Source organism: Platichthys flesus, chromosome 10, assembly GCF_949316205.1.
Source record: "Platichthys flesus chromosome 10, fPlaFle2.1, whole genome shotgun sequence".
Taxonomy (NCBI): Eukaryota; Metazoa; Chordata; class Actinopteri; order Pleuronectiformes; family Pleuronectidae; genus Platichthys; species Platichthys flesus.
In genome coordinates this window covers 5,440,071-5,459,119 of record NC_084954.1, presented here as the reverse complement: position 1 = coordinate 5,459,119, position 19,049 = coordinate 5,440,071, and the positions used below count along the sequence as shown (strand labels likewise).

The 19,049-nt window shown below is 44.3% G+C and overlaps 1 protein-coding gene across 2 annotated transcripts; it reads left to right on the top strand.

The window, feature by feature from the left end:
- Window positions 1–14,391, top strand: ptbp1a (polypyrimidine tract binding protein 1a). 2 transcript variants are annotated; one of them, XM_062398170.1, is made up of 16 exons: window positions 1–72; window positions 819–872; window positions 1,067–1,097; window positions 4,866–4,926; window positions 5,091–5,263; window positions 5,678–5,824; window positions 6,050–6,220; window positions 6,609–6,719; window positions 6,929–7,109; window positions 7,213–7,290; window positions 7,367–7,536; window positions 8,916–8,949; window positions 10,017–10,109; window positions 10,832–11,048; window positions 11,332–11,409; window positions 11,537–14,391. In XM_062398170.1, the coding sequence occupies exons 1-16, from the start codon at window positions 65–67 to the stop codon at window positions 11,667–11,669; spliced, it is 1,740 nt and encodes a 579-aa protein (XP_062254154.1). In that variant the 5' UTR covers window positions 1–64; the 3' UTR covers window positions 11,670–14,391. The 2 variants fall into 2 exon arrangements, with proteins under 2 accessions (XP_062254154.1, XP_062254155.1); XM_062398171.1 differs by having other exon boundaries at window positions 12–72; window positions 7,222–7,290.
- Window positions 14,392–19,049: the final 4,658 nt, after the last annotated feature.

Genomic DNA, 19,049 nt, shown 5'->3' with positions numbered 1-19,049 from the left:
TAAGAAAATCAAGCAAGTGCGCCGCCCTGTCTTCTCCTCAGACCTGCAGTTTGTTTCTTGTGCAATGGACGGGTAAGTGCGAAAGATCCACTCTTTACTCTCTTCTTTTCCACTCCATCCGGCCCCGCGGTGTCTCCGTCACACGCCCGCGGGTCCCGTCGGTTCGTCCCGGCTCCTCATGGCCGCTCGGGTCCAGAGTTTATCCGGGAAAGTTTACTCGAAAGTGTTTTTTTTCCTCCACGCAAACATGCAACAGTTAGCGGGGGCGCGCGAGCTAAGTGGCTAACCATCGCTAGCTCGGACCAATTTTTTTCTCATCTGCGTCGCTTTTGTGTGAGCGTCACCTTTTTTTTTAGAGGGTTAATAAGTTAAACGTATATTTAACTTTATAGTTTTACATCTAACGTGTATAATGGCGTTGTGTCGGTAGGTAGCGCAGACTTTTTTTTAATAAACAATGGCTTATGTTGGCGAGCTGCCCCTCGGTAAGTTGGTTACACGGGAACTAGCTAAAGCAACGTGTCTCATTTCCGCATTCATTTGTCTGCGGAGCTCCAGGGCCATGTTGAAGATGTCTGGCCCGAACAGTTCACGCTGATTCGGTCGTAGACTCGGGGCTAGGATCCACAATAGCGCGTTGTTCGGTTTCAAGCGTGCTTTCCACCTGGATCTGACAGTAATCGCCAGAGTACTCGAGCGGAAAAAAAAACAACTCTTGAGTTTGAGTTCGAATCCAGCCATCCGACAAATTTCATCTCGTCGTTTTCGATCCACTGAATGTGAAGTTTCACACTTTGTGTATTTGGTGTTGTTCACAGCCGCCTAGACGCTGACTTGTACCCCCTGGGATCCGGCTACGTCCCTGAAATCGAGTAAGTATTTTATAATTCATTACAGGTTCTCCTATCTCGACGAGGGGGTCGATTTCCTGTTTGTTTGCTTGACCAGTCTTTGTTTTTCCCTGGATGTGGGTCACCAGAGTTTGTAATTCTCCAAGTCAGCGTCGCGTGACTTATTATTGTTTTAATTTCCTGTCTAATTAAGAACATTTTTTTCTCTTCCACAGGAGTGTCCATGACATATCAGTTGGCACAAAGGTAGGCAAAATTCACCTGTCTTTTTTTGTTTTTGCTTCCCCTCATTAAATTTGTTGTAGAACACAACCAATACTAGGATTTAACATTTTTCTGCACTTTTTTGCAAAGTACACCCAAAAGTCTTACTTTTAAAGCAGTTTATGAGCTATAGATTGGCCCCGTTTTGTCATAAAAGTGTGTTGTGAACCTGGCTTCAGATAAGTCCTTGTTATATTACCATGGATTTTAATAGATTTTACAGATGTGCCCCATTACAGTTAAATAAAGTGTATAAATAAGAAACAAAGCTTTTTTTAGAATTAAAAAGTCTCAGTGGAAAGGAATAGAGTCAACTTTCGGGACGTGGGACACATTTAGTTTGCAAGAGCTTCCCCTATGATTACAGAAGTGCTGTGTAAAGCCATTACTCAACGTGTAATGAGTTTGGAGCGGCGTACTGGCTCACCTTCTTAAATATTTATGAAATTCAGCCAAATGGTCAGCACCCCGAGACGGTAACAACCTGGAGGTCTTTGAAAAGTAGTTCTTGATAATAGAATTTGATTAGATTATCTGAGATGGGGCTTTATGTTTTCTTTCCCTGGTTTCTGTTGGGTTATGTGATTGCTGGGGGGGGAAATGAGACTTCCTGTTTACTTTCTGTGTTCTTTAATAGGCCAGTCACTCTTACTGGAATGTTAAGAAAGCACCCGAATTTGGTCAGAGTGCTTGATATTTATCCTCTCTTGTTTCCGTCACAAGACCCGTCTACCAGCATTGTTAAAGTATTTTCCAATGTTCATTCAGTGTATGTAGCTTATGCAACTGAAAAAGCAGTGTTTATATGGATGTGTGTAAACTTGTTGGAGAAGGAAAACATGTGTTTTGTCACCGCTGGCTTTTAACATGCATACCCAATATAAAAACCTGTCCAAGTAGTAATCCTTGGAAACAGGGCCTGTGGCAGCTATGCGTAGGAGGGGTAATTGATCTTGACTTAAAGCCGTAACCATCCTCCTGGGCAAAGGTCTTCACACTGTTTAAACAAGCCCTCCAATACATACACCCGTAAGAGGGACACACCCCACCCCCTCTATTCATTTGAGTTTGGTCTGTTTTCCAACATGACCAACAAAGCACCGTGTCACGGGTGCCGATCAAGGGGTTGGGATTTTCACTCCTGTTTTTTCTTCTTCTTAAACTTGTCCTGTTTTTATGGATTTGATGTGCTGTGGTAAAGATGATGCAGAGTTGTGGAGCTCTGCCACGCTGGAATCTGTAATTATTCCGTCTGGGCAGAGCGTCTGGCATTCCGCGGTCACATTCCAATCTTCCCCTCCAGCCCCCTGGTGAGGCACAGCGCCCTGCCCCCTCCACCGACTAAAGGCTGATCGTACTGAACAAACATGTCTCTACCTGTGCTCCCCTCCTTTGTGCTTTTCTGGAGGGAGGTTCTCCCTCCAACAACCCTGCAGGGGCAAAATAATGTTGCGTGCAGTTTTAAGCACAAAAGAATCATCTCGGATTTAGTTTCTGTACTAGATCCAAAGTAGTTTTTCTCTTTGATGCAATGAAACCCAGGAGTATGGATCAAGGAAATCGCCCCAGGTCTTTTTTCCCTTTTTTAAGGGTCCTACATTGTAGGAAGAGATGAATCCTCAACACTTCCTTACCATTGTGATGTCACTTCCCGAACCTTGAAACTAAACCCACAAAGTTATCCTTTTATGGATATTTAAACTTAAAAATGAAACAAAGGGAATGTGTTAAATGTGAGATCTTTTTAAGTTCAAGGGATCTCCATTGTCAGCAAAAGGAAGTTGCTCCAGTTTCAGCCTGTGAGCCAGCAATGTGTCATCACCCCCTGAAGGTTACTATTATACTGTCAGTGCTCTGCACAAACACAGGATAAAACAAAGTCGATATACATTTAAGTGGGTGGGTGTTGAGATGGGTTTGGCACAGTTTTGAAGTCGGCTAACAAACCATGTATTAGTTCTTTCTTTCCTCCTTTGACTTTAACTTTTTCCTTTGTGCTGCTCTGCAATATCAACCACGCTTCTGAAAAATACGTAGATATATTCTTCAGTCGGATGCAACACAGCCTGATGCTTTGTGTGTGACTCGATTCTTCTGCTTTGTACTGTGGGCTGCCTCAGCTCTGTGGTTATTATTAGACTGAGGAAGTGTGGGGGGGGGGAAGAGAGCGGGAGAGAGTCTCGACCAGAACAGTAACTACCAGTCTCCAGGAGGATGTGAAGGAAAAAACCCTGGAAGCTGGTCTGATCTCACTGCTCTTCCTGTTAGGAGTTGGTCTGCTGACTGATAATGTTACGCCGCCTGCCCATGTCCATTGAGTCAGGCTGGAGCCACTTCCTTCATTTCTCATGGCTCTGATCTGCTCCTGGTCCATTTGTCAAGCGCAAATATTGTTTTTATGTTTCTTCCCACCAAGTAGAACACACACCCTCTAAGCTACACCTACTATTATTAGAGGAGAGATCTTAACAGTATGTTGACTTAATATTCCTGTTGAGACAAGCTTCTTCTAGTTGCACCCATTGCTTTCTAATCTATAATTGTCCTGCCTTGTAGAGACAGTGCAGTCTGTCTGGATCACAGTAATCTTAGCTCAGTGATTTTATTTCATGGAAGCATTCAATTTGCCAATATTTAAAGAATTTCCAAATCTAGAAAACACAGCAAAAAGCCATTGGCATGGCTCGCGGCGGTTTTAAGTTCATGAGTTACGACAGCAGACCCTTGTGCGTGGGCCTCAGTGCCAGAGTCAGCCGAGTCAGCCAAACCATCTGGAAGTCAAAGGGTAGTTTATACTACTGCTTACAGTGCTGCATTCTCATAGCAACTATCTCAGTACCCCACACCCACCTCTTTCCCCTCTCTCGGATTACTTCATTCCTCGCTTTTGTGAGTAGACTTTGTTGCCTGACTGGAAACCCCGGCACAGCCTTGCATATTCAAAGGCCAGGATTCACTAGGTTGAGGAGAATACTCACAAACCTGTATGACTGGTTGTAGTTAAAACACTGCAGGGCCCTTCAACTACCAGAGAGTCCTCTGGGCTCCATATGTGTGTGTGCTGCCGCGTAACAATGCCCCTAGTCTCAGCCTGAACAGGACCATCATTGTAGAGTGCTGTAGGGCTTAGGCTGCTGAGCCACTTCTTGTGACTTCAATACTTCATCTCACACAACCGCAAACACACACACGATGACGAGAACAGCCGTGAAACAGCAGTTTATATCTACTGAAGAGTGAGAGAGAGAGAGAGAGAAGCTGGACGGCCTCATTCAGCAGACACTGAGCTAGTGTGAGCCGGGAGTATCTCCGTCTTGTTTTACCATCCAGAGGGCTTCAGTTTGGTATTGCCCTTGCTATTAGTGAATTGAGAAGATGATTTTTAATGATTGACAGCTGTTGACTCTTGTGCCTGAAGCTGATTAGTATCTGTTCCTTGAGACTGAGGTGCAAAATTATTATATTTTTTCACCAGACTAAGATATGTCTTTAATTAGCTTGTACTGAGCTGAATGAGTTGGGGGAGGTGAAATATCCCCGCTGACAAGCTGGGGCGACTGAATTCCTCATGGTTAGCAAGGTGGAGTTTTTTCTCCAGCGTGTTTGCTAGATCCTCTTTTGGTTATCAGATTACTTCCTCCTTTATCACACAATGGCTCTGTAACACGAGCGCTGTACTCTCCACCTGTCAAGCTGTGCCCTCATTGTTGAGAGCTCTGAAGTCAACCATTGTTTTCTCTCCTTCCGCAGAGGGGATCCGACGAACTCTTTTCTTCCTGCATATCCAACGGACCCTATATCATGAACGCAGGTAAGGGGGGGGAGGGGTTGCCAGGGAAGAGTGAATCCCTTTTCCTGAATTGCTTGGCGTGTCTGTGTTGTTTGTGTTGCCATGGCTATCAATCCATTATTCAAGAGGAACCAGAGCCTTCTGTTCCCGTCCTGATTGTATCTGCCTCTTGTTTTCTCTTGCAGCCAATGGCAACGACAGCAAAAAATTCAAAGGTGACGTCCGCAGCCCTGGTGTTCCGTCACGTGTGGTCCACGTACGCAAGCTTCCCAATGACATCAACGAGGCCGAGGTTATTGGGCTGGGATTGCCCTTTGGGAAGGTCACCAATCTGCTGATGCTGAAAGGGAAGAACCAGGTAAGGAGAGAATCTGTATGGTTTGTGCTCATTTTTTTTTTTTTTTTTTGTATGGCTGGGGCAAGGGATCAGTTTTCTATCCATTTGTCCTGACCTAAAAATTACTATTATCCTTTTGCTACACCCTTGTGGTTTAGTTGGGACAGACACAATTGGTCTTGCAGAGATATCCCTGAGGAAGATGGTTTATCCCGCTTTCATTATGTTTGTTGTTATTTTATCAATTTCTATGTCAGACCCAATAGAGATTTCATCCAATTTGGCTAAAAAGAGACAGACATTGCAGTTAATTAGAGCGCTTTACAGCAGATGTGCAAAATCAACGATGCTCACTGAACATTGCTGCAGAGTGCCATCTTATTGAATGTTTTTGGAGCAATAGATTTAATGTACGTCTGTGGTTTTTCCCTGCAGGCCTTCTTGGAACTTAACAGCGAAGAGTGTGCACAGACGATGGTGAGCTACTACTCCTCTGTCACCCCCGTCATCAGAAACCACCCCATCTACATGCAATACTCCACCCATAAGGAGCTCAAGACGGACAACTCTCCCAACCAAGTGGTAAGGCCTAGCCGTTACACATTGTTTTCATATTTGTTGTTTTGTCCCGAGGCTTAAATTAGTTTAATCAATGCACTATGAGTTAAAGTGTGTAAATATAGTGCAAGGTTACATTTTGCCAGTTATTTTAAATGTGGACAAAATATCTGCACTAAAAATTATCGCAGTTAACTGTTGCATATTTCCATTGTTGTTAAGGAATTCATTTTGCTTTTCCCCCCTTAGCGTGCGCAGGCAGCTCTGCAGGCAGTCAATGCTCTGCACGGTGGTGGGATGGGAGGCATGGCCATTGCCACAGATGCAGCGGCCATGGGAGGAGCAGGGGGTCAAAGCCCTGTTCTCCGAGTCATAGTGGAAAACCTCTTCTACCCTGTCACGCTGGATGTCCTACACCAGGTACAGGCAGTTTCATTACTGTATAGATATCGAAAAACTCTGGCAAGATTTCTGTCATGGTTTAATTGACATTTTGTTTTTCTATTTTAGTTGTTTTGAAGTCTGTCTTAAAATTAATTACCAAGTGGCGTTAAATCCTAAATCTAACTTGCCCTAAGCTAAAGCCGCCACCCACCCACTTACTTACTAAAACTTTTTTTTTGGTATTTGACTGTTTGCATTTGCGTAGAAGTAGAGCCTGTGCCTCCCAGGTGCACCATAGTTAAGTGCATTGGTAATAATATAACTATTGTTTTAAAAAAAAAACTATTCAAACGTCCCTCCCTTACGTAAAGCTGTCATAAGTGTGTTAAAAGGACATTCCTAATAGGCTGCATCCTCTCCCCAGATTTTCTCCAAGTTCGGAACAGTGCTGAAGATCATCACTTTCACTAAGAACAACCAGTTCCAGGCTCTGATCCAGTATGCTGATGGCATGACTGCTCAGCATTCTAAACTGGTAAGACAACTTGTGTCAGTCTGAGGTTGTTACCATGATGTCATTGCGGGCTTTGCCGTATTTACTAGGATGAAAACTGGTTATACAAAATGAACCAGACTAAAGCCAAACTGATGCATTGTGTGTTTAATAAAACAACACTGTAGGTAGTTAAAAATGTAAAACATCTTTATGTTACCATAATCCTAATGTTGCTCTATCTGTCTCAGTCTCTGGATGGACAGAACATCTACAACGCCTGCTGTACCTTGAGAATTAGCTTCTCCAAGCTGACCAGCCTCAATGTCAAGTACAACAACGATAAGAGCAGGGACTACACTCGACCAGACCTCCCAACTGCAGATTCACAGCAATCTCTTGATCACCAGACCATGGCCGCCGCTGCATTTGGTGAGTTTGGATACATTTTCCGAAAGTTTGTTCGTGATTATTGTCCATAAACTTTTTGTTTGTGGTTATTGTGATAAACTTATCATGTTTCCTCTTGTTTAAGCTGCTCCAGGATTAATCTCGGCCTCTCCTTATGGTGGAGCTCATGCCTTCCCCCCGGGGGCTTTTGCCATCCAACAAGGTCAGTACATCCTTTTTTCCCCATAAGGCCGACATTTTTTTCTCCAAACAATATCTAAAGTGCAATCAATTCACAGGTCAGTTTCCAGGTCTGTCCATGCCTGGAATGCCTGGTGCCCTGGCGTCCCTGGGTATGAGCCATGGTGGCATGGCAGCCGCCGCTGCAGCCGCCAGCAGGCTCGGCCTATCAGGCCTCACTGCCACTGGGGGACACAATGTCATGCTGGTCAGCAACCTGAACCCTGAGGTCAGTAAACTCACCCTGGCTTAGCAGCTCTTCATCCTGTCGGCGCTGTGCAGAGACACATTAAAGTAATGCAGTGCCCTTTGTTTCACTATGATTCTTGGCCGTGGACCGATTTGGTCAAGAGAAACCAGTGTTTCATCGCCCGTGTCCCACCAAAACCACCACTGTGTGATTAGTCCCACTGCCCTGACCACTGTTTTTTTAACGAAAGGGGGTCGTCAAGTCGAAACCTCTTCTCTTTCAGGATCCTCTCTGTGTTTGACCAAACCTGCTGCATTTCTGACCTGCCACTTTGCTCACTGTGAATTTAAAGTTTATTCCGAACACTAACTTCCTTTTTATTTTTGAACTTACCATTTCATATCTTCATTTTTTGTCCATTAGTTGAAATCATTCCTGAGTTGTTGGAGAGACAATATTACTTTATTTTCCTTGTATTCAGTAGAGACACACGTCCATTAAGTAGGATTTCTCTAGTATAGTATGTAGAATGTATAAGTAGTCGGTCACACTCATTACATTTAGTGTAGTCATTACAGTAGACTTATACATTTCACCTATACATTTTAGTTTGAGGGAAAACTATTGTTTTTTTAAATTTGTATGTCAATATAATGTAAGTTAAGAAGATTTAATCTAAAAGTACATATTGTCTCTGCCTTTTTCTGTATTTCATTGTTAATCTTTTTTTCTCTTCTGTTTCTTCTAGTGTTCCCATAGTGACAATGCATTTTAATTTAGCCAGTTCTACTGTCTGAAGCACTACATTTCTTTGTGTATACTGACCTTGTTTTTACTTCCTTTTTTCTCTCTCTTCTTTCTCTGTCCCCCTCTCCCTCTGTTTTTTTGTTTTAAAACACCCTCACCTCAACCCTTGCCAACTGACTGCACGCCCCATGACCAATTGTTCCCTCTGTCCTCCTCCTCCCTCCCTCTGCCACTCCTCTTAATACTATGACCACTCCTCCTCCCATCCATCCAACGATTTCGCTCCCTTATTCATTGTCCCCAATTTGGACACCAACCACAAATTGAAAACAAAAAACACAACATTGGCACTTCTCCGGTCCCCCCGATTTTGCCACCATCTGTCCTTCCACCACCTTCCATTTCTCCACCTCATCTATTCTCCCCCTCCTCCCCTCATGCTGTTTGAATCCTCTTCCCCCTCTTGTCCTCTCTTCATTCTCCTTGTCCCTCATGCCTCTCCTTCCTCCATGGTACTGTGGCCTTCCTGTGGACCTCGCTGCCTGTGGCCTGCGGATATGTCCCGACTCCACTCCACTGTCCTCCACTCCGTTCCGTCTCTTTTCCCTGTCCCCTGTTCCCTCTCCCTTTTTTGGCCCCCTGCCCCGCTGCTCCCCCTGCTGTCTCTAAAGAGCGTTACGCCACACTGCCTCTTTATTCTTTTCGGTACGTTATCATCCTTTCATCTCCTTTTTTTATTACTACTGTTACCTGGCAAGGTGGGCAAGTCTTGTCTCATGTTGTTGGCTTTGTTTTTTTTTTGTTTTTAACCACTGATGGCTCGTCATCAGGCTTCAGGGCTATGAAGGGTGGGGGTGTCTGTGTGTTTTGGGGGTTTGGATGATCGGTTTTGGTTGATGTGGGTTTGTATAAGGGAAGTAAGGTGAGAGCTCCTCACAAAGCTGCAGCATTTCATTTCATTCTTTTTTTAAAGCCCTTGTTTATTCTCCACGGGCAGTTTTTCATATATCCAAAGAGCTCAACCCTACATTTATATATTGCTCCACTAATTAGAATTTTGTCCGGAAATTAGGCAAAAATGCTTTTCTAAATTCTAAAGCATCGCCCTGCGGAAGTGGAAGAAAGTCAACAAAACTTACTCATTGCACCATCCAATTTTAGGCCATTTAAAATTCACTAAATTTAGTTTCTGTGGTTGCCTTGAGTAATTTAGTACAAAGATGAAATGCTGCTGCTCCTTTAGTGCTTGTGAGTTGACATATTCCTCGGACTATGTCACTATGTTACTCTTTTGCAGTTCGGCTCAGTTACTCTAATGTAGGTATGTGCATGCTCAGTTTATTCCTGCACACTGCTCTTATCAAGCCCGGAAGTTAATTAATTAATCAGCTTTTTCTTGTGTAGATACATTTAACTTGTCAGAAACGCTCCTTGATTTTTATCTATTTTTCACACTCTTCAGATCTTTATCTTCCTCTTCTAAAGCAGACGTGTTGTCTTAACATGGCGTCCGTGTAATAGTTATCAAAGGGGGGGGGGGGGGGGGGTTGTGTAGGTTTAGTTGTAGACACTCAGAAGTGACCAGGAAATGATTGACTATCCTGACAATTACTTTTCAATCATACATTGTTCATGTAGTAGCAGTATTATGAATGAGTCTGATTTGATGGTTTAAATTGTGTTTGTTGCTGTGATTGGTTGTGTGGCAATAAGTTCAGATTGTGTTGGTCTCTGTTGCACGTGGATTGTAACACCTTCCTCTTCCTCCCCAGGTGTGTATGGCGACGTGATGAGGGTGAAGATCCTGTTCAATAAAAAGGAGAACGCTCTGATCCAGATGTCTGATGGCACACAGGCCCAACTAGGTAGCTACACCCCAGACCGGCAACACACTATTTACGTTCTTTGATCTCGCATCTTCTTTCATCTTGTCTTTTGTTCTTCCATGCATTGTTCTCAGTCTTTCTTCAGTGGGTCTCAACTGAGCAAACAGTACAGGTCCCTCCTTTGAAAAATAGCTGGTTCCCTGTTTCTTATTATGTACTCATTCATTAGTTTTACCATATCTGAGTACGCCAAGTGTTCAGAAGATCTGAATGTAGACAGGATAAGGATGGAGTTTAGATTAAATTGATTAAATTAGCCCCAGCAGACTGTTAAAGTACTAATAACTAGAAGGGCACTCGGAGAGCACACATCTCCTCCAGGGCTGATTGGCCACTTGATCACCGTATTGCATAGACCTCTATTGAGATCAGATACATGTATCGTGCTCACATTTTTATACTAATTGCTTATATTAAACTAAACTAATATCCATCCTCGTTCCAGAGATGTTAAACCAGAAGATTACAACTTATTAGATGTTCATTGATTTAAAAATGTGAATATAAATAAGAAATGGTAAAAACTGACATTTATAGACTCATAGTAAAACATATCAAAACGGATTTAAGCTCTAGTTCTAGTTCAAAAGAAACAGAATCCTTGTAAAAAAGGTTTTCTGTGTTAGCAACAAATGAAAAACGTTTTGCCCGGTATGTTTGTGATTGTTTATTAAAATGTTGTCTTTCCTGTCGTCTGTCAGCTATGAGCCACCTGAACGGCCAGCGGCTGCACGGCCGGGCCATGCGTGTGACTCTGTCTAAGCACACCACGGTGCAGCTGCCCAGAGAGGGCCACGAGGAGCAGGGCCTTACGAAGGACTACAGCAACTCACCGCTACATCGCTTCAAGAAGCCTGGCTCCAAAAATTACTCCAACATCTTCCCACCCTCTGCAACACTCCACCTCTCCAACATACCGTGAGTGCTGCGGCAGGAGCCTTATTTACACGCTCACTCTCATTCATTGTGCTCTGAGCCTTTTACCTCTTCTCTTTTTTTTCTTGTATTTTTAGTTCTTTGGATTAAGTAGTTGTTCTAAACATCGTCTCTAGAGGGGCATGTTTTGATTTAATCAGGCCTCTTGTGCTTTTGTTTTAAACACACCTGTAGATAAACACATTCAAATGAGTAAAGGGAATTTCCACCCACATAAATAACTCGTATTGATTCTGTTCTATTGTATTTTCCCCACTGTCTTTAGGCCTTCAGTGGTGGAGGATGACCTCAGGAGACTGTTCGCCAGCTCAGGAGCCACAGTCAAAGCATTCAAGTTCTTTCAGTGAGTCTCAAACCATTTACACTCAACTTTCCCTTGATAGCATAGTGAAACTCTTGTTTTTCCACCACAACCCATCAAATGTTGAGCAATCAACTTAAACAATACACTGTTTTCTTCTATTCATCAGAAAAGACCGCAAAATGGCCCTGATCCAGATGGGCTCAGTCGAGGAGGCAATCGAGTGCCTCATCGAGTTCCACAACCACGATCTTGGAGAGAACCATCACCTTCGAGTGTCCTTCTCCAAATCCACCATCTGAGTGCCTTCCCCGTCTCCCTCCAAATCTGCTGCCACTTGAACGCTACTTCTCTCAAGTTCGCCTTCAGTGGAAATAGCAACCACAACACATCTGTGGCTGTGTTTCTGTGTAGAGCGTTGCTCCCGAGACCACAACTCTTAGTCATTCCACATCGTTAATAGGTTTGGGCATCAGATTTGATCCAGTCTGCTTATTGATTCCAGTCCTTATTCCCAATTCCAATTTTATATATAGAACAAAGAAGAAGAGGGTAAATAAAAGACACCAAAAACTGAAATTATTTAGAATAAGAATATTGCTAATTAAGAATAAATCTGCTTGCTATTACATTAGTGTTTCACCGTATTGTAGACATTTTCAAGAGTCATTATTTCCCCCTGGCCACCTCTGACACTTCAAGTGTTTGCAAAAAAAGCTCCTCTCCATAATTATGTAAACATTCAGGCAAGATTTATCAGGTGGTGTCAACAAGTGTCTTAACTTTGAATAGATTCAGTTTTTTATTCAAACTACTGTCTCCAGTTCGGAGCAGATCCCTGGGGCCCAAACCTAATAATCGAGTTGTTCCACCAATAAGTTCTGAGTGAGGTCCTACGAAAGGGAGCAACATTCTGCATCGAAACATTGAAAGTATATCGGGAGGTGAAGTCGAGGAAGCTGATGAACTGTCGCGTTAGGTCACATCGCTTAAAAATCACAGAGAAAAGACCCTCCACCGCAGATTATGTGGATGAATCGGATCAGACACACTTCAGCATTCCTTTCTACTACCATAGTTGTGTCGATATATCTGTGTGTGTGTGCCTTTTTGAAATGCCACTTTGAACCTGTTCGGCCAGTCGGTAATGGGTTGAGACGAGGATTTTGTTTTTGGCTCACAGACCCAACAACTCATTTCCCAGTTTTACGTTTTGGTTTTATCTTCTCGTAACTTCCCACATCATTTCCTTTTTGGGGGAACCATACCACTATCTGAAGTTGTCCTTAATAAGAGTAACATTGGTCTTGTGCCTTACTTTGCCCCAACCAGATTGCCTTAAGCATTGCTCTGGCTTCATTTCGAAATCATGTGGTTCTCAAATTGCCTTTTTTCCCTCCTCCATGCCTATTTGGTGTGTACCAGCATTTGTAAAATTGGGGAAAGTGGCTTAATCATTCTATTTCTTCTTATGTAAGGATTTGTATGCATATAGCCTCATCATATATATATGTAGAAACTATGAATGTATGTCAGTTAGATGCCTAATATCCTTGCTAGGTGATGTAGCTCTATTAGGTGTATTGTGGCAGGAGTGCAACGGTATTCAGGCTTCCTGTCCTGCAGTCCCCCATTCACCTCCTTTCAGTCCTCTGCAGGGCCGTGGGGGGGTGGCGGTGGGCCTCATTTAACCATATTATGTTCATTTGTATGTGGACGCGTATATATTCATTTATCTTTCTTTTTAAATGTTAGCATTTACATGTGTATCACTTCTAAGCTTAACTGGTAACCTACATGTAAGTGGCTGGGTTTGATCATTATCACAGTGCCTTGACTGCTTGGGTCTTAAATCAGAGGCTGAAACACTTGGTGGCCTGGTCGGTTGATTTAGTCGTATACCTCTAATTCAACTGTGTGATCTCACCTGACTGCATAGATGCCTTTATCCCATTCTATTCAGGTAGCCGTACCTGTGAGAGGGCAGCTGGGAGGCATTCGTCATTTGATAGCAACAGCGGTCTTGGACTGTGTCTACAAACCCAGTGTATTTCTCTTAAATTCAGGATTAACAGGATTACAGGGTGAGCCAACCCTCACCCAGCCCCTGTCTGTGTCCACCTACGCCACAGTCAGGTTCTCTAGTGCACTTTTCCTCAATGATAGGTCCAAGTTGGCACCGTCACGCTGAAGTCTTAAAACGTCACATTCCTGCGTGCCTCAAGCACCAGACATCACAGCCTGGACCACTAGTCTCGGACCAGATACAGACACGCTCTGTCTCTATTTTTGTAAAAGATTGTTATGCATGATTTAACAAAGCTTCATGTAGCTGCAAACGGTTATTGCTGTTAAGGACCAAAGTATCTTCTATCCCTGCTGTTTTTGTAGTGTTGTGATTTCTTAAAGGGTTTGTCACATTCCTGCTATTCCACAAAAAAAAAAAAACAAGGCTTTGATTTTCCTTGTTTCTGTTCCTCAGAACAGCTTGGACAAATCACAGAGCTAGATGAGTTTTGGGTAACAACGTATACTGTACCCCTTCTGTTTGATTGACTTTGCAAAGAATCTAATTTGGCTAGCACTCGCTTTAGAAGGGATCTTTAATTGATCCCCAGTCCTAGCTGTGATGTTGACAGTGTAGATTATGCCTTTCAGTTTCTGTTTAAAGCTTTTATTTTTCTCTCCTTTTTTTATATGGGGGCGGGATGGGGTTATTGTATGAAAGCGGGATCGATGGTTGTATATATTCGTGTTTTTGTACCACAAAATCATTTGGATTATATCCACTTTACGTTCAAAACATGTATATTTTGATAAGACAATACAGACCGATTGAGCTCTCCGGAGCTGTAAAAACAACAAAAAACTTTTGTAACACAAAGACATTAAACCTATCTGAACACACAGAAGTGTCTCTGTATGTGCCCCGCTCCCCTCCCCCCCACCACCCCTCGCAATTCTGTTCTTGTCTCTTGCATCTTCTGCTGCCTTCAATAAATCTTTAGTTTGTTCCCTCTTTCATCTGGCCTCATTTGGTTTCTGTCTCTTCCCCACGTCCTGTGGACCTGCTGCTCTGTGTCGGTTAACATCTCGTGTAACACTTTCCACATTTCTCATCCTGTTGTACTACTGGTGATTTTATTTAATTTTCATTTATATATTTTTTAAATCTTTAACACTATATTTCCAACTTTTGTATTCATCCCATCTGAAACCTGACTGACTGCTCATCTGGGCTCAGCTCAATCCCGCTACAGTGCTTTGATGAAACTGCTGCCGTGATGATGGCAGGGTGAGGACTTAATAAGATATGCAACGCCGGATGTTCGCCATTCTCCATGATTCAGAATAATCCTCCTGTGCTTAGCTTCGACCTTTTCCAGTTTTCAGCAGATCCTGTCTTACTCTAAGAAGAGGAGAAAAGCTGCAGTGGAAACCATCTTGCTGTAGCTCATTAAATTAAATATTAAGAGGGAACACAAGTGAAATTTCTCGCAGGCATGGGCATCACCAAGTTTGTATGGAGAAAAATCCCATTGACAAAGTAGTTTTACACCTCCTCAGCCACCAGGGGGAGGTGCTGCTCTCCGCTGGTGCAGAAGGGCTGTTGAGCAGAGGTGACTTTACCTGCCACTCACAATGTCAATAGTTAGTGGCTTAATCTCAAGTGCCTGCTCGAGCTTTCTGGAATCATTCCTTTTTTCTGTCTTTCTCTGGCTTACTCACAAAGCAGGGCAGAGAATTAACCTCGGATCTTCTCGACTTTTCGAAAAGGGACAAATGAGGGAATCTGGTCCAGTGGTGTTTGCATCTGAAGCTGGATTTTCTCATCTAATCCCAGTAGTTTGTGGAGTGTGGTCTTAAACACAGCGAGTTCTGCATTTGTATGGATCTCCCAGAAAGAGGCACTTGTTCTTCTGTTATTGCTTTGCATAAGCAGACATGCCTGAAGGTCACATTTAAAAACAAGACACCAGACTGAAGATGTACACGAAAAACTAAACATGAGAAAATCCCAAATCTCAGCAGAATGTTAAATGACTCCTCATATTTTAATGTTGCCCCAGAGTCTTTAGTACATGTTGGGCTGTAAACATCTTCCCTGCCAGTGAGGGAAACGACTCCATGGCAGCAGCCTGATCCTTTGATCCTGCTTTGATATCTCACACCCTTGTTTACTCGCAGATTTTTAAGAAATTCACTCGGCATCAGGACTAATTTAGAGCAGAGAGCGAAATGCGAGGAGATTGCACAACTCCAAGTGAGAAAGGATCCAAATATATATATATACATTTTCTTTTTTAGTTATCCAAATTCCATAATTTATTGGCTCAAATATATGCTGCTTGACAAATTCAGACAGATTAAAGTCAATTAACTGAAACTGGGTGGTATCTGCGGCAAGGGCAAACATTTTATTTTCCCCAATCAGGATCCCAAAATCCTTCTGTGTACATTCTGAGCTTGGTTACACCATCACACTATCTCCGTAACTTGTCTTTGTACTTTTAACTACTTCAGTTTGTCGTCTGCACCCCAGCCCACCCCCGTCTCTCATTTGTTTGCCGGATCCAGGCCCTTGGGATGTCCCTGGCCTCATCCGGCACTGACTAAATGCAACCATGTGGGGGGGGGGGGGGGTGGTGATTCCCAACACATCTGGCAACATTTATTGACATCAGCTCTGTGGTCTCTAATCAAGCAAATACTGGCAAACATCAAGGCCACACACACAAGTGGAGTTCAAGAGGGGGAGCACGTGGTTCAAGAGACTGATCCTGGAGGTACTTCATCACATGTTCAATGTCCACAAGAGACATAATCACCGAGGTCAAAAAACCCACTGGATGTCTGCAGGGCTTAAATGTTGGTCAAATTTAAATGGATGCTTTGTTAGTCAACATTAAATCTTCTCGATTCGCGGTTTAAGTTCTGGAGCCGGCAGATCAGTCACATGTCCACGATTTATCTCCCTTCAGCAGAGTTGAACTGCAGAGCAATCACAGACTTAACCAGCTGTAAATTCCGGGCTTTAAGACCCTTTTTATGGAGCCGTGCATCCATACTTACTCACACTAATTTGGATTTAGGATCACTTAAAGAGTCCCTGGGAGCAGAGTCCTCCCCGCTCTGTTTAGTCTGCAGAGCTTACATGAGATTTAGCCTCACGATGAGAGTGACTGAGTCGAGGAGGATAGGGCCCGGAGCCGGGGTGAAGGATGTCTCAAATCTGGAGTGGTCCCCCCCCCTTTAAAAAATACAAAAACCCAGCCACCAGGAACCTATCCACCTGTTTACATATGCACGCCTCAGACAGATGTTGAATAATTCATCCAGAGAGGCGGACAACATGCAGCTGTATTTGGGTTATGGAGCGGGGGGGGGGGGGGGGGTGCATGAGTTTGCCTCCCTACCTGAATTTAGTAGCCCAAAATTATAGGCATTACTAGGCAGGCAGAGCAGGGCAGAGTAAAACTAGGACAGTTTGCATAATGGATCCGACCGAGAGGCACAATCAGATGTGAGAGATGGAGCCGCAGAAAAGTTCATCTTAAAATGATATCATGGGCCTTTTTGGAATCGGGCGTGACAAGTCCGCGTTTGATTCATTATTTATCTTTTTTAGCAAAACAGGAGCCGGAGGAGTTTGTACACTGCAGAAAAATCCTTTGCCTTAGACCAGGGGCAGATCCAGGGATGGGATCAGGGGGGGCACCGGCCCCAGCTGAAATCTGGCTGGCCCCCTGTCCAGTCATTGTTATTCAATAAACAAGCCCCTTACTAAGGGTCAAAGGTCACCATAGATACGTAGCTGCACATTGGAAGCGAACAGGAGGCTGAGGACATATTCACGTATCACTTATGAAACTCAACAACACATTTTTTGAGACTTTATTTTCTTTGCTTTTTGATGGATGGGAAATACCTTTTCTAAATGTATTGTGTGTATGATGTGTGGCTTTGTTCAAAGCTTTAGAACTGATCGTAAACAAGGAGTGAATTAAATGAGCTGATTCACATTTGAACATTTGAATTGTTTTTCTCTTGATTCATTGTTTTGAGTGATGCTCCTTCAGGAGAGTGCATCTTCTCGTTGCTTCTTCACCTCATCCTTCTTCTCTTTATTGGCACATTAGGAAAAAACACTTGGTGGAAACAAAGCAGCTCCTACTTCTCTCTCTCTCTGAGTCTGAATGCCTAAGATGGATGTGTCTGAGCAGAGCACTCTGCGCGCACACAGACACACGCACGGCAGAGGCAGCAGGGGTGGCAGCGCTCTGTCATTCACAGCCATCAGGGGGTTTATGGCTCACAGGTTTTAGACTTGGTGCTGCCGCCGCTTGCCCTTTGGGCCTAATGGACACTGATGGAAAATGACTCCAGTGTTCCAGCGATCCATCAGACGCCCTATTTCTCCTCTCTATCTGTGCGTGTGCGCGTGTGTGAGCCTCATCCATCAGGACTCAGAACTGTTCGAGAACTTCTTGGAACAGGAGAAACACATCCTCTTATTGCGCATATTCTTAATTCCCGTCGTAATAAAAGCTTGAGTCCACTTTCTAAAAATAAGGACATGTTTAATTGAGTTGCACGGTTCCCTCCATGCACTCCAAGTTGAGCATCAGCAGGGCGCAGTGAGTCAGCCAACCCCGCGTCACCGGAGGAAGCGCGTCGCGCGTCGCACGGCGCGGCACGGCACGGCTAGAGACCCCGCCCGCGCAGAAAGGAAAGAAAGAAAGAGGGAGCGATATGGGAGAGAGACAGGAGGGGGTGGGGGCTACTTAGGCTGCACCGAATCAGGCTGCCGGAGAGCGTTTGTTGCCGTCGTCGGTTGAGGTTGCACCGGAGCACGTTGGGATTAAAGCTGTGATCAACACCAGCGTGACGCACGGGGGAGAGAAGTGCAGGCGCGTTGGATGAGAGCCGGTGGCACCAGGTGGAGATGCTGCAGGAGCTCGCGGTGTGAGGAGGATGCTCCGGTCTCGCTTCCCGGTGGCGTGCACGACAACTTTGGACTGAGATATCGCAAAGGAGCGTGTTCGCGTGCGTGGGATGTATTTCCTCCAAATGCAAGACGGAGAAGAAACAATCAAGTGGACCTAGTTTTGTGCCGTGAAGAGATTTTTTTTTATTGCGCCGCGGAGAGGAGCGAACAACAGCGTGCGTCAGGCTCAACACGAATGTGGGTAAATAAGTATGACGGCCTGTTCGGACGCTGTCTCGTGTCTGTTGATGTGTAACGACAGAATCACAGACCTCGGATGAGCTCTGGGAGGTGATTGATTACAGTAGCCGTCGCGTGGAGAGAGGGGGGATCTGACCCAGGTAGCGCATCCATCTCCCGCGTCCGCGCGTAATGGGAGAAAAGTTTCGGAACCTTTCCCAGGAGACGCACACGCAGCTTCCCCGCGCGGCTCGTCTATAACATGTGGATCCAGCTCCCGTGTCTGCGCAGCACCAAGTTTGAAAGTGAATTCCAAGCGTCCAGGATGACTTGAAACAGCACAGAGGTCCATCGGAACTCGCATCGAGCCGGAGAACGATCCATGACGCGGTTTGTTCAAAGACGCGCAGACGGACATTGATGATCTAGAGAGGATTTCTTCTCCTCCTCCTCCTCCTCTTTCCTCTTCTCCTGCAGCAGCAGGAGCAGCAGCAGCGGTGCAGTGAAAGCCTGA

Coding starts and splice junctions, on each gene's coding strand:
- ptbp1a (XM_062398170.1), top strand. Junction 873..1,066: donor GGCTACGTCCCTGAAATCGA/GTAAGTATTTTA, acceptor TCTCTTCCACAG/GAGTGTCCATGACATATCAG. Junction 7,291..7,366: donor GGCTTTTGCCATCCAACAAG/GTCAGTACATCC, acceptor ATCAATTCACAG/GTCAGTTTCCAGGTCTGTCC.